The sequence below is a fragment of the Scyliorhinus canicula genome, chromosome 1, assembly GCF_902713615.1.
Source record: "Scyliorhinus canicula chromosome 1, sScyCan1.1, whole genome shotgun sequence".
Classification (NCBI taxonomy): Eukaryota; Metazoa; Chordata; class Chondrichthyes; order Carcharhiniformes; family Scyliorhinidae; genus Scyliorhinus; species Scyliorhinus canicula.
Window position 1 is genome coordinate 26484499 of NC_052146.1, and position 16209 is coordinate 26500707.

General features: G+C 47.1%; 1 protein-coding gene across 1 annotated transcript in view; it reads left to right on the forward strand.

Moving 5' to 3' along the window:
- Nucleotides 1-364: 364 nt before the first annotated feature.
- Nucleotides 365-16209, forward strand: part of LOC119978323 — a 492194-nt gene continuing 476349 nt past the window's right edge. Inside the window, exon 1 of the mRNA XM_038819870.1 lies at nt 365-803. Coding sequence (XP_038675798.1) covers nt 533-803 — 271 coding nt within the window. The 5' untranslated portion in view covers nt 365-532. The remainder of the gene's footprint in view (nt 804-16209) is intronic.

The window sequence follows — 16209 nt, forward strand, 5'->3', positions numbered from 1 at the left end:
AGGATAGTCCAAAGTCGCAACCCCCCCCCCCCCCCCCCAAAAAAACACTTTCCATTCAACTGGTCAGGGACACTGGACATTTTTGGAAGAGGAAGTGAGGTAAAACATTGATGTGACTTGTATTATGTATTTGTTCTGTACAAAATATTTGAAGTGTAATGCACTCCCCTCGCTTCCCCTTTTGCAAGGTGGCATTCGGCCGGACCTGAACGCGTAACCGCCCCCCCCCCGCCCCCCTCATTTAAATAACAGACTCAGCGCGCGCCACGGTTTGACGGTTGGTGCCACGTGCCGGGGCGCATGCTCCGTGCCGCTGGTGGGGCGCCTCGCTGTCAAGACCTGGACGACACCGCTTCAGCTCGAGGGCGGCTCCCGCGAACACAACGGGCAGGTTTAGGAAAAGAGGGGTTGGCGGGCGGGGCAGGGCGGGGGGCGGAAAATCCTTTCGTGGTACCCGATAAGTAAACCATCAGCCGATTTTCAAGTCTTATATTTCAGAAAAAAGAAACGCCCCTCATTACTTTAAATCACGATGTTTGACGACGCCGATGACTCTGACACCTTTGAATTGACTGTTGTGATGGTGGATGGAAGTCAGATGATTATCGACGTGAAACTGTCCGACACGATAGAGGATGTGAAGATAAACCTAATCCAAGAGGTTAACAGGACATCTTATGAACAGATGAATTTAGATCCCGCTCAGTTAACGCTATTGCATGGCCACATACAACTGGAGGATGACAGCACGGTTGCAGAGTGTGGACTTGGAATAGAATCTGTGATTGTTACGGATGCTAAATGTATGTACCCATTTGTTTACTTAACTGCACAGAGTTTCCGCCTGTTAAGGAAGGCCGGCATATTGAAAAATATTAACATCAAAACGACGTCCGATGAAGATAATAATGCTCTTACATAAATAACAAATGAAGGCCATCGAAGCCCAAATTTTAAGTAGGTTCAAAAAGACATGCTTCTGGAGGTTAACCTATGAGAAAAGGATAGGGTTGCTGGGACTTGCATTAAAAAATTGCAGCTAATTAATTCTTATCAGTGGACGCCAGCTCCTTCTGCGCAAAGTTCCTGACCTGTAGGTACCTGAACCCATTTCCCCTGGGAGCTGAAGCCTTTCCATCAGTTCCTCCAACCCCGCAAATCTACCCGTCACAAACAAATCCCAAAACCTCTCTTCCGCTTCCCGCTCCCGGACCCGAGGCATCGATTCACACACTACCAGGATAAATCCGGGGTTCCCATATATTGGCGCCCACAATGACATCGCTTTGAGCTTAAAATGTTGCCTGAACTGGTTCCGGACTCTTAACCGGGCTAACACCACTGGGCCTGTAGAATACCTGGCCAGTAAGAACGGAAGAGGGGCGCAAATCTAACCCTGTAGAGGAAGCTGTCTCCATCCGCCCCCACACCGACCCTTCCTCCAGGACCCTTTTCCGAACCGTATCGATATTTGCCGCCCAGCAGTACTTCATCAAACTCGCCAATGCCAACCCCTCCCCGGACCGCCTATCCATCTGCTAAAATGCCCTCCTTTTTTATTGAAAATATATATTTTTTAATTTTCATATTTTATCTCCAACAACTCATTAATTAACAATTACAAAACTACGGCAAAAAGTACCCAACACATATATTTACAATCCTGTGCCTTCACTGCAGCTGTGGCCGTGAACCCCCTACCCCCTTTAGTCGATAAGACATAGGAGCAGATTGGGTATTCTGCCCATCGAGTCTGCTCCGCCATTCAATCTTGGCTGATATATTCTCCCCATAACGATTGGTCCCCATATTAATCAAGAACCTATCTATCTCTGCCTTAAAGACACTCCGTGATTTGGCCACCACACCTGTCTGCAGTAAAGAGTTCCACAGATTCACCACCTTCTGGCTGAAGAAACTCCTCCTCATCTCTGTTTTAAAGGATCGGTCAGTCAGTCTGAAGCTGAGCCCTTGGGTTCCAGTATTTCCTTCTCGTGGAAGCGTCCTCTCCATGTCCACTCATTCTAGGCCTCTCAATATCCTGTAAGTTTCAATAAGATCACAAGAATGATTTTTTTAAAATTTAGAGTACCCAATTTTTTTTCCTAATTAAGGGGCAATTTAGCGTGGCCAATTCACCTACTTTCCGTTGTGGGGGTGAGACCCATGCAGACATGGGGAGAATGTGCAAACTGCACACGGACACTGACCCAGGGCCGGGATTGGACCCGGGCCGTGGCACCCTGAGGCAGCAGTGCTAACCACTGCGCCACCATGCTGCCCAAATAATTCAATAAGTCAGCAAAAATATTTTGCAATCCCCAGTATGGCCAAAGCATGTATTCACAAGTATATGCACAGTTTGGTTTGGGCCTTAGCTTGCCCTTGGACCATTGTCCTGTGACTTTGTCCCTTGTCCCTCACGTTCGTTTTGCGTGCCTTTGTTCCCCCTCCTCACTTCCTCCCACCAGCCCCGTCCTTTTCCTCTCTGTCCGGCTGTTCTTCCATGTCACCTTCTCCTCCCATTCTATTGGTTGCTGGCTATGAACAGGTCTTGAAACAAGTTATGAACATCTTTCGTGTCCGGTGGAAGCCTTCTTCTGACCCACGAATGGCAAATACTATTTTCTCCAGCTTGAGAAATTCTGCCAGGTTGGACAGCCTTGGGTGATGCTGCTGATCGCCAGCTGAGCAGGATTCCCCAGCAGGCGACCAGGGAGACAAAGGCTAGGGCACCTGTCCCATCCCCATGAAAAGATGTGGCAGCTCTCGATACAACAAAGACCGCCACTTTTGGGCATGGCTCCACCTTCACTCCTACAACCTTGGATATGGCCTCAAAGAAGGTCGTCTAGTACCCGACAAGTCTGAGCCATAACCTAGGACATGTGGGTGTGGTTGGCCAGGCCTCCCAGGCAACGTTTACATTTGTCCTCCACCTCCGAAAGAACCCAATCATTTGAGTTCTGGTTAGGTGCGCTGCACCACCGTGAGCTGCATTAGGCTCAGTCCTGTACACGTGGAGTTGAAGTTGACCCTGTGCAGTGCTTCGATCCAGAGTCCTTCCACTATCTCTACACCTAGTTCCTTCCATTTTTCCCTTATTTCGTTTGGCGGCGGTGCGGGGCAGGGGGGGGGGGGGGGGGAGTGTACCTGTACATGTCTGCACAGTTTCAGTTTCCTAACTCACCTGCGTCCAGCCGTTCTTCGACTAACCCGCTCCCTAGGGCTATATTGTTTCCTTGTGGAGCAACTTTGTACCTGAATCTATCTCAGGTTGATTCCTCTTGGTAACTGGAACCTCTGTGAGTTCCCCTAGTCCGCTCTGTCGTCTGCGTGCATGTCCTGAAATGTCAGTCCCCACGTCCTGTCTTCACCTTTTGAAGATTATAGAGTCGGAGAATCATGGAGCACAGAAAATGCCCTTCGTGCCATTGCATTTGCGCTGGTCAAAAACAACCACCTAACCATTGTAATCCCATTTTCCAGCACTTGGCCCAGCATGCCCTGGGATTGCAAGTGCACATCAAAAGACTTAAATGTTATGAGGGCTTCTGCTGCCACCACCCTATCAAGCAGCAAATTCCAAACTTCTACCACCCTCTGGTAAAATAGTTTTTCCTCACATCTCCTCTAAACTAATTTGTCAGGGGACTGGGAAAATGAGCTGTAGTCCAGAAGCCAGCGTTGAGAGTAGTGAGGTACTGAGGAGGGTATCAATGTCGCAGGAGTGTACCGTCAGACAGAAAGGTGGGTTGAAGTGTGTCTATTTCAATGCAAAGAACATCCGGAATAAGGCAGGTGGACTTGGAGCGTGGAGTGGTACTTGGGACTACGATGTTGTGGCCATTACGGAGACATGGTTAGAACAGGGACAGGAATGGTTGTTGGATGTTCCGGGGTATAGATGTTTCAGTTAGAGGAGGGAAGGTAGTAAAAGAGGTGGAGGAGTAGCATTGTTAATCAAGGATAGTTTAACGACTGCAGAAAGGCAGTTCGAAGGGGATCTGCCTACTGAGGTAATGTGAGCCGAAGTTAGAAATAGGAAAGGAGCAGTCACATTGTTCGGAGTTTTCTCTAGGCCCCAAATAGTAATAGAGATGTGGAGGAAGAAATTTCAGAACAGATTATGGATAGGTGTGGAGGTCTCAGGGTAGTTGTCATGGGTGACTTTAACTTTCCAAATATTGATTGGAACCTCTATAGGTCGAACAGTTCGGATGTGGCAGTTTTTGTACAGTGTGCGCAGGAGGGTTTCCTGATACAATATGTTGATAGGCCGACGAGAGGGGGGCCACATTGGATTTGGTACTGGGTAATGAACCGGGCCAAGTGTTAGATTTGTTTGTGGGAGAGCACTTTGGAGATAGTGACCACAATTTGGTGTCTTTCACTATTGCAATGGAGAGGGATAGGGCCATACGGCAGGGTAAGGTTTATAATTGGGGAAGGGGTAATTATGATGCGCTTAGACACGAAATAGGGAGCGTAAGATGGGAACAGAAACTCAGGGAAAGGCACAAATGAAAAGTGGAGCTTGTTCAAGGAACAAATACTGTGTGTCCTTGATAGGTAGGTCCCTGTCAGGCAGGGAGGAAATGGCCGTGTGAGGAACCATGGTTCACAAAAGAGGTTGAATGTCTTGTCAAGAGGAAAAAAGAAGCGTATGTAAGGATGAGAAATCAAGGTTCAGTTGGGTCACTTGAGGGTTACAAGGTAGCAAGGAATGAGCTAAAAAAAAGGGCTTAGGAGAGCTAGGAGGGGGCACGAGGATTCCTTGGCGGGTCGGATCAAGGAAAACCCCAAGGCTTTTTACTCTTATGTGAGAAATAAAAGAATGACCAGGATGAGGTTGGGGCCGGTCAAGGACAGTAGTGGGAACTTGTGCATGGAATCAGAAGAAATAGGAGAGGCGTTGAATGAATACTTTTCTTCAGTGTTCACCAAAGAGAGGGGCCATGTTTTTGAGGATGAGAGTGTGATACAGGCGGGTAGGCTGGAGGAGGTAGATGTTCTGAGGAAGGATGTATTTGCAATTTTGAAAAACATTAGGGTTGACAAATCCCCTGGGCCAGATGGGATATATCCAAGGATTCTTTGGGAGGCAAGGGATGAGATTGCAGAGCCTTTGGCTTTCATCTTTGAGTCCTCACTGTCCACGGGGATAGTGCCAGAGGACTGGAGAGTGGTGAATGTTGTTCCTCTGTTCAAGAAAGAGATTAGGAATGACTCTGGTAATTATAGGCCAGTTAGTCTTACTTCGGTGGTCGGTAAGTTAATGGAAAAGGTCCTGAAGGATAGGATTTATGACCATTTAGAAAGATGCAGCTTAATCCTGGATAGTCAACACGGATTTGTGAAAGGTAAGTCTTGCCTCACAAATTGAATTCTTTGAGGAGGTAACTAAGTGTGTAGAGGAAGGTAGGGCAGTTGATGTCGTATACATGGATTTTAGTAAGGCGTTTGATAAGATTCCTCATGGTCGGCTCATGAAGGAAGTAAGGTGTGGGATAGAGAGAAATTTGGCCAATTGGATAAATAACTGGCTATCACATAGAAGACAGAGGGTGATAGTGGATGGAAAATTTTCAGACTGGAGACCAGTTACCAGCGGTGTACCACAGGGATCAGTGCTGGGTCCTCTGCTATTTGTGATTTTTATCAGTGACTTGGAGGGGGGGCTGAAGGGTGGGTCAGTAGATCTGCTGATGACACCAAGATTGGTGGAGTAGTGGATGAGGTGGAGGGCTGTTGTAGGCTGAAAAGAGACATTGATAGTGATGGAACAATCAATTCAGCGAACACGTGTAGTTGGATCTGAACAGAGGCTTTAATACACTTGCAACAGAGCCAGCCTATTCATCGTTGAACTTCACATGAACTGCAGGCTGGCTCTAAGGCACTGATCTTTATACATCGGTCCCAGGGGGAGGAGTCCAGTAGAAACTCTCGCGTACTCCCAGAGTGACTCCCCCTGGTGGTCGGATAGTGCAACTGCACTTACAATGGTGGATAGTGAACATATATACACGGAGTTATATTGGCAACTATATACAGCATTGATCTTACAATGGGTAGATAACGAACATATATACATGGAGTGATATTGGCAACTATATATAGTGTGAATCACATTCACCACAGATAGGATGCAGAGCTGGGCCAAAAAATGGCAGATGGAGTTCAACCCTGGTAAGTGTGAGGTGATTCATTTTGGTAGAAAACATTTGAATGCGGATTACAGGGTCAATGGCAGTGTTCTGAGGAATGTGGAGGAACAGAGAGATCTTGGGGTTCATGTCCACAGATCTCTGAAGGTTGCCACTCAAGTGGATAGAGCCGTGAAGAAGGCCTATATGTGTTAGCGTTTATTAACAGAGGGCTTGAGTTTCAGAGCCGCAGGGTTATGCTGCGACTGTACGTGACCCTGGTGAGACCACATTTGGAGTATTGTGTGCAGTTCTGGTCACTTCACTATAGGAAGGATGGGGAAGCATTGGAAAGGGTGCAAAGGAGATTTACCAGGATGCTGCCTGGTTTGCAGGATCGGTCTTATGAGGAAAGGTTGAGGGAGCTCGGGCTTTTTGCTTTGGAGCGGAGGAGGATGAGAGGCCACTTAATAGAGATTTATAAGATGATGAGGGGGATAGATAGATAGAGTGGATGTTCGGAGACTATTTTCTCGGGTGGATGTAGCTGTTACAAGGGGGATGCAATTAGGAGCATACAGGTGGTGGAAAGCGTCATAGATAGGAGTTATAGAGATGTGGTCACACCCAAGGTGCAGACAGACATGTGCCCAAAGCCTGCAGACAGACAGATGGGTGACCGCTAGAAAGGGTAGGCAGTCAGTCCAGAAATACCCTTTGGCTGTCCCCCTCTCTAACAAGTACACCGTTTTGGATAGCTTATCAGGGGATATCTTATCAGAGGATAGCTTATCAGGGGGGTAGCTTATCAGGGAAAAACAACAGCAGCCAGAACACTGGCACCACAACTGGCTCTGTTGCTCAGCAGGGGAGGGCAAAGTGCAGGAGAGCGACAGTTATAAGGGACTAGTAAGGGGCACAGATAGGCACTTCTGTGAAAGTGCAGGAAACTACAGGATTGCGTGTTGCCTCACTGGTGCCTGGTCTAGGACGTCTGAACGAACACAGGAGATCCTGAAGGGAGAGGGTGAACAGCGAGAGGTCGGAGTACACATAGGTTCCAACGGCATAGGCAGGAAGAGCGACAAGGTCCTGCAGAAGGAGTCCAGGGAGTTAGGCAGTAAGCTAAAAAGCAGGACCTCTAGGGTTGTAATCTCTGGATTACTCCCTGTGCCACGTGCCAGTGAGGCTAGAAATAGGAGGATAGTGCAGCTAAACACGTGGCTAAACCAATGGTGTAGGAGGGAGGGTTTCAGATTTCTAGATCATTGGGATCTCTGCCGGGGCAGGTTGGACTTGTACAAGAAGGATGGGTTGCATCTAAACTTGACGGTACCAATATCCTGGCTGGGAGGTTTGCTAGTGTCTCTCGGAAGGATTTAAACTAGAATGGCAGAGGGGTGGGAACCAGAGCATCAGATTAGAAAGTGTAACTGAAGGGGAAACAGAACAAAAATAAGGGGAAACAGAGAACAAAAATAAGAGAACAACATCACCCTCAGGCAGAGCAACAAAGGTGACATGTGTGAGAAGGGAGATGGTCAATGCAGGACTGAGTGTATTGTACCTAAATGTGCGCAGTATACGGAACAAGGTAAATGAGCTTGTTGCGCACATTGAAATTGGCCAGTACGATGTTGTGGGCATCACAGAGACGTGACTGCAAGGGGGTCAGGGCTAGGATCTAAATATACAAGGATATGTGTCCTATCGAAAGGACGGGCAGATGGGCAAAGGGGGAGGGGTTGTGTTGTTAGTAAGGAATGAAGTTAAATCGAAAGCAAGGAGTGATTTAGGATCAGAAGTCATTGAATCTCTGTGGGTAGACTTGAGTAATTGCAAAGGTAAAAAGATCCTGATGGGAGTTATGTACAGAACCCCTAGCAGTAGTCAGGATGTAGGGCAGAAACAAAATCAGGAGATAGAGAAAGCATGTAAAAAAGGCAATATCACAATAATCATGGGCGACTTCAATATGCAGGTGAACTAGGAAAATCAGGTTGGTAGTGGATCCCAAGAAAAGGAATTTGTGGAATGTTTAAGATATGTTTTTTTGAAGCAGCTTGTGGTAGAGCCCAGTAGGGAACAGGCAATTCTGGATTTGGTGATGTGTAATGAGGCAGACTTGATTAGGGATCTGAAGGTGAAGGAACCCTTAGGGAGCAGTGACCACAATATGATAAAATTTACCCTGCAGTTTGAGAGGGAGAAGCTGCAATCAGATGTAACAGTATTACAATGAAATAAGAGTAACTACAAAGACATGAGGGAGAAGCTGGCCAGAGTTGATTGGAAAAGGAGCCTGGCAGGGAAAACAGTGGAACAGCAATGGCAGATGTTTTTGGGGGTTATTCGGGAGGCACTCAGAAATTCATCCCAAGGAGGAGGAAACATGCTAAGGGGAGGACAAGGCATCCATGGTTGATCAGGGAAGTCAAAGACAGCCTAACAGCTGAAGAAAAAACACAAAGTGGCGAGGATTAGTGAGAAATCACAGGATTGGGAAGCCTTTAAAAGCGAGCAGAGGACAACTAAAAAAGCAATAAGGGGAGAGAAGATGAAATATGAGTGTAAGCTAGCTGGTAATATAAAGGACGATGGGAAGAGTTTTTTTCATTGTATAAAAGGTAAGAGAGAGGCAAAAATAGATATTGGACCACTGGAAAACGTGGCTGGAGAAGTAATAATAGGAAACAAAGAAATGGCAGACGAACTGAATAGTTACTTTGCATCAGTCTTCACGGTGGAAAAAATCAGTGGGATGCCAGAGCTCCAGGAGAATCAGGAGGCAGAGGTGAGTGCAGTGGGTATCACTAAGGAGAAGGTTCTGGAGAAACTGAAAAGTCTGAAGATGGAGAAGTCACCTGGACCAGATGGACTACACCCAGGGTTCTAAAAGAGATAGCTGAGCAGATTGTGGAGGCATTGGTGGTGACCTTTCAGGAATCACTGGAGGCAGGAAGGGTCCTAAAGGACTGGAAAGTGGTTAATATAACACCACTGTTTAAGAAGGGAAGGAGGCATAAGACGGGAAATTATTGGCCAGTTAGCCTGACTTCGGTCATTGGTAAGATTTTCGAGTCCATTCTTAAAGATGAGATCGCAGAATACTTGGAATTGCATGATAAAACAGGACAGAGTCAGCACACTTTGTCAAAGGGAGGTCATGTCTGTTAGAGTTCTTTGAGGAGGTAACAAGGAAGTTAGACAAAGGAGAACCAGTGGATGTGATTTATTTAGATTTCCAGAAGGCCTTTGTCAAGGTGCCACATAGGAGACTGTTAAATAAGTTATGAGCCCATGGTGTTAAGAATAAGATCAAGGCTGAGATAGAGAATTGGCTGACTGGCAGAAGGCAGAGAGTGGGGATAAAGGGGTCTTTTAAGGATGACAGCCAGTAACTAGTGGTGTGCCTCAGGGGTCGGTGCTGGCACCACAACTTTTCACAATATACATTAATGATTTGGAAGAAGGAATTGAAGGCACTGATGCTAAGTTTGCAGATTATACAAAGATCTGTAGAGGGGCAGGTAGTATTGAGGAAGCAAGGGGGCTGCAGAAGGATTGGGACAGGCTAGGAGAGTGGGCAAAGAAGTGGCAAATGAAATGCAATGTGGAAAAGTGTGAAGTTATGCACTTTGGAAGGAGTAATTTAGGCATAGACTATTTTCTAAATGGGGTGATGCTTAGGAAATCAGAAGCACAAAGGGACTTGGGAGTTCTTGTTCACAATGTTAACATGCAGGTTCAGTCGGCAGTTGAGAAAGCAAATGCAATGTTAGCATTCATGTCGAGAGGGCTAGAATACAAGACCAGGGATGTACTTCTGAGGCTGTATCAGGCTCTGGTCAGATCCCATTTGGAGTATTGTGAGCAGTTATGGGCCCTGTATCTCAGGAAAGATGTGCTGGCCTTGGAAAGGGTCCAGAGGAGGTTCAGAAGAATGATTCCTGGCATGAACAGCTTGTCGTATGAGGAACGGTTGAGGACTCTGGGTCTGTACTTGTTAGAGTTTAGAAGGATGAGGGGGGATCTTATTGAAACTTACAGGATACTGCGAGGCCTGAACAGAGTGGACGTGGAGAGGATGTTTCCACTTTGTAGGAAAAACCACGTGCAGCTCCCCCAGCCACACTGAGGCACAGGGTGGAGAAGCTGACCTCCACCCCAACAAGGACTGAGTTTAGGAGGAACTTCTTCACCCAAAGGGTTGTGAATCTATGGAATTCCTTGCCCAGTGAAGCAGTTGAGGCTCCTTCATTACATGTTTTTAAGGTAAAGATAGATAGTTTTTTGAAGAATAAAGGGATTAAGGGTTATGGTGTTCGGGCCGGAAAGTGGAGCTGAGTCCACAAAAGATCAGCCATGATCTAATTGAATGGCGGAGCAGGCTCGAGGGGCCAGATGGCCTACTCCTGCTCCTAGTTCTTATGTTCTTATGTTCTTATGTTCTTAAGACGCGCCATGAGCAATCAGCGAGACGAAGGCAAAATATTTGCTCCGTCCCTGTCTGTAGCTCCAGCAGGTTCGATACCCCAAATATGGCCCCTGAGGCTTTGCGCGCCAAATCCATTGGCAAGATTGCCGACATGGTGCTGAAGACAGAGCCCCAAAACCTCCCCAATGCAGGGCAAGACGAGACATGTGGACATGATTGGCCGGGCCCTTCCCACACCGATCACACTTTTCCACTCCTGAAAACAACCGGCTCATGCTTGATCTCGTTAAATGTGACCTATGCACCATCTTTAACTGAATTGATCCTAATCTTGCACACTAAGTTGTGGCATTCATCCTCTGCAACACTTCACACAACACACCATCCTCCAGTGCCTTTCCCAACTCCTCCCCCTATTTAGCCTTAACACTCTCCAGCGATACTCTGTCTTCTAGGATCCTCCCAAAGATCCCTGAGACACCCCCGTCCTCTATTTCCGCCACCAACATCACTTTCTGTAACAGCGAGGGAGGTGGCATCACCAGGAACATCGGAAATACCTTCATTGCAAAATCCCGCAACTGCATATACTGGAAAGTTTCTGGCCATGTTTTGTGAGGGCCATGAAAAATCCAAGTTTGTAGGGTCAAATAGCAAGTAACTTTATTTACAGCAATATATACACAGGGTCAGTAGTTCACGATGGGATGTTCACTGTTTCTTGTATTGATGGATTTGATGTGTGGTGTTCAAAGAACATCAAGCTATGTTGATTAACAAAGCTAATTTATTAACACTACTTTTAACTGGATTCGAACATCTTAGTAAGATACAAAGGTTTCAAAATAAACTTTGTTGTAACTATATCTACAGATCACCTAAATGCACGACTGCTCTCACGCCTAAACACCCTCTAGAATCAAATGTGTCACGTGATCTACGTGATTGCTCTTTTTTATAAATGTTTTTTATTGGGTTTTTGAACAAGGTATAATTACCGTTATGTACACAGAATAAGAAACATATACATATATATATACATATACATATATATATATATATATATACACATATTTAGAAGAGAGGGGCACACCCCAACATAGAATACAATAAAATATGAAATTGAATAACTGGTAGGGTATTGTGCACCAGCTTGACAGCAGCAACTCTGTACACCTGGCAAAATTATTTACACCACGTAAGGGGGAATTGGGGAGGCAAATTTGGGTGCCGGGGAGATAATTACAGTGTGCGATACTTGGCTGTGTTTTGTGTTGTTATCGCCTGCTTCTCCTGGACGAGTCTTGCTGCCGTCCCGCGTTCGCCTCCGCTTCTGCTGCTCCTCAAGTCCTCCATCTTTATTTTCCTCGTTCCCCGCTCCTGGAGATGTCATGCACGTTTTGGCATCCCGTGCCTTCCTTCCGGCTCCCGTTTCCCCGTCCCCCGCCCCACCCCGCTGGTTCTCCTCTCTTGTCGGCCCCCCCCCCCCGTGGTTCACCCTTCTTTCCTCAGGTTTAGCCATTTCCCCCTCTCCCTCCCTCCCTCCCAGTCTATCTCTCCCTTTCATGCCTTGGCTATCTTCAACTGATTCTTGGCTACCTGGCTATTCTTCCTCTTGTTCGTTGGCCACAAACAGGTCCCAGAACATTTGCGTGAATGGCTCCCACGTTCTGTGGAAGCCGTCGTCTGACCCTCGGATCGCAAATTTGATTTTCTCCATTTGGAGAGATTCTGAGAGGTCGGACAGCCAGTCTGCAGCTCTGGGTGGTGCTGCTGACCGCCAGCCAAACAGGATTCTACGGCGGGCGATCAGGGAGGCAAAGGCAAGGGCGTCCGTCCTCCTCCCCAGGAATAGATCTGGCTGGTCCGAGACCCCGAAGACCGCCACTTTTGGGCATGGCTCCACCCTCACCCCCACCACTTTGGACATTGCCTCAAAGAAGGCTGTCCAGTACTCCACAAGTCTGGGGCAAGACCAGAACATGTGGGCGTGGTTGGCCAGGCCTCCTTGGCACCGTTCACATCTATCCTCCACCTCCGGGAACAACCTACTCATACGGGTTCTTGTTAAGTGGGCTCATGTACCACTTTTAGCTGCGTCAGGCTGAGCCTTGCACACGTGGCGGTGGAGTTGACCCTATGCAGTGCTTAGCTCCAGAGTCCCCACCATATCTCAATCCCAGGTCCTCCTTCCATTTCATAAGAACATAAGAACTAGGAGCAGGAGTAGGCCATCTGGCCCCTCGAGCCTGCTCCGCAATTCAATGAGATCATGGCTGATCTTTTGTGGACTCAGCTCCACTTTCTGGCCCGAACACCATAACCCTTAATCCCTTTATTCTTCATAAAACTATCTATCTTTACCTTAAAAACATGAAATGAAGGAGCCTCAACTGCTTCACTGGGCAAGGAATTCCATAGATTCACAACCCTTTGGGTGAAGAAGTTCCTCCTAAACTCAGTCCTAAATCTACTTCCCCTTATTTTGAGGCTATGCCCCCTAGTTCTGCTTTCCCCGGCCAGTGGAAACAACCTGCCCACATCTATCCTATCTATTCCCTTCATAATTTTAAATGTTTCTATAAGATCCCCCCTCATCCTTCTAAATTCCATCGAGTACAGTCCCAGTCTACTCAACCTCCCCTCATAATCCAACCCCTTCAGCTCTGGGATTAACCTAGTGAATCTCCTCTGCACACCCTCCAGTGCCAGTACGTCCTTTCTCAAGTAAGGAGACCAAAACTGAACACAATACTCCAGGTGTGGCCTCACTAACACCGTATACAATTGCAACATAATCTCCCTCGTCTTAAACTCCATCCCTCTAGCAATGAAGGACAAAATTCCATTTGCCTTCTTAATCACCTGTTGCACCTGTAAATCAACCTTCTGTGACTCATGCACTAGCACAGCCAAGTCTCTCTGCACAGCGGCATGCTTTAATATTTTATCGTTTAAATAATAATCCCGTTTGGTGTTATTCCTACCAAAATGGATAACCTCACATTTGTCAACATTGTATTCCATCTGCCAGACCCTAGCCCATTCACTTAACCTATCCAAATCCCTCTGCAGACTTCCAGTATCCTCTGCACTTTTCGCTTTACCACTCATTTTAGTGTCATCTGCAAACTTGGACACATTGCCCTTGGTCCCCAACTCCAAATCATCAATGTAAATTGTGAACAATTTCTTTCTTGTTGCGTCCAGTACGGTGTCGGCCCTTTCTGTCAGTCGGTCGTACATGTCACTGCAGTTTCCCTTGTCTAGTATGCTTGCATCCAGTAGTTCTTCCAGTAGTGTCTGTCGTGGCGGTTGTGGGTACGTCCTTGTCTCCTTTCGAAGGAAGTTTTTAAGCTGCAGATACCTTAGCTCGCTCCCCCTGGCTAGCTGAAATTTCTCTGTCAGTTCGTCCAGTGTTGCGACCCTGCCGTCCGTGTATAGGTCCCTGACTGACAGTGCCCCTCCGTCCTTCCAGGATTGGAGGGTGGCTATCACCACCGGGCTGCTGGAGTATTTTTTGGGTGGGGATGGGAGTGCTGCCGTGGCGAGGGCCCGGAGGAGGTCCCCATGCAGGAGGCCTCCTCCGCACGCACCCACTCGGCTTCTGGCTCCTGGATCCATCCCCTTATTCGCTCGGTTGTCGCCGCCCAGTGGTAGAATTGTAGTTTGGGAGGGCTAGCCCCCCCCTGGATTTTGTTTTTTGTTGGACCTTCTTTGGGATCCTAGTATTTTTACCACCCCATACGAACACCATAATTAGTTTGTCCAGCGCTTTGAAAAAGGCCTTGAGGATGTAGATCGGGATGGATCTAAACAGGAAGAGGAACCTGGGCAGTACGTTGTGATAATACTAAATTTTGTAGTCCAGATGTTATCATCAGTCGAACACCAGATAACTTAAAAGAACCGTTTATTTACCGCGGGGCTGTAGCACAGCTGTGACTCAGAGTTACAGCAAGTGAAAAAGCAAACTTCTCTCAGTTACAGTTGACTATATATTCTTACAAAACCCATCACACCTTTCAATCATTAGTGATACAATTAGCCCATTACGCCCCTCCTTTAAGTAATTATTCCCTTCCCATCATTAATAATACAGTTCGTTTCATAGCATATTCATTCTTTATCAAAAAGCCCTAAGGCGTGAATCTTCCCCCGGCTGTGTTTCATTCCCACCACAGATTCTCACAGACTGTCAAGGTCGTGATAACGCGTTCTCACAGGAACAATTCATTTCACAAAGCTGGTATACAAACCTGACATTCCATTACCCATCAAGCTCTGATTCTAAATTGAGCCAAACTCTCACGTTCATTTTGATCGTCTGGACTCTCCCCGCGAGGGAGAGTGGGAGTGTGTTCCATCTCGGACACCGAAGGCTCCGCCTTCAACACCATAATCCCAGCCAAGCTCATATCAAAGCTCCAAAACCTAGGACTTGGCTCTCCACTCTGCAACTGGATCCTTGACTTTCTGACCAACAGACCACAGTCAGTAAGAATGAACACCAACACCTCCTCCACAATAGTCCTCAACACCGGTGCCCCGCAAGGCTGCGTACTTAGCCCCCTACTCTACTCCCTGTACACACACGACTGCATGGCAAAACTTGGTTCCAACTCCATCTACAAGTTTGCTGACGATACGACCATAGTGGGCCGGATCTCGAACAACGACGAGTCTGAATACAGGAGGGAGATAGAGAACTTAGTGGAGTGGTGCAACGACAACAATCTCTCCCTTAATGCCAGCAAAACTAAAGAGCTGGTCATCGACTTCAGGAAGCATAGTACTGTACACACCCCTGTCAGCATCAACGGAGCCGAGGTAGAGATGATGAGCAGTTTCAAATTCCTAGGGGTGCACATCACCAAAAATCTATCCTGGTCCACTCATGTCGACGCTATCACCAAGAAAGCACAACAGCGCCTTTACTTCCTCAGGAAACTAAGGAAATTTGGCATGTCCACATTAACCCTTACCAACTTTTACAGATGCACTATAGAGAGCATCCTCTCGGGCTGCATCACAGCCTGGTATGGCAACTGCTCGGCCCAGGACCGCAAGGAACTTCAGAGAGTCGTGAATACCGCCCAGTCCATCACACGAACCTGCCTCCAATCCGTTGATTCCATCTACACCTCCCGCTGCCGGGGGAAAGCAGGCAGCATAATCAAGGATCCCTCCCACCCGGCTTACTCACTTTTCCAACTTCTTCCATCGGGCAGGAGATACAGAAGTCTGAGAACACGCACGAACAGACTCAAAAACAGCTTCTTCCCCACTGTCACCAGACTCCTAAATGACCCTTTTATGGACTGTCCTCATTAACACTACACCCTGTCTGCTTCATCCAATGCTTATGTAGTTACATTGTATATCTTGTGTTGCCCTATTATGTATTCTCATGTATTTTCTTGAATTCTGTTCAATTCCCTTTTCTTCCCATGTACTGAATGATCTGTTGAGCTGCTTGCAGAAAAATACTTTTCACTGTACCTCGGTACACGTGACAATAAAAAAATCCAATCCAATCCAATCCAATCTTTGCAGGTCCTTTTTTACTTCCTCCGCCAGACTGGTGAGGTTCCATTTGTGGATCCCTTTCCAGTCATGGGC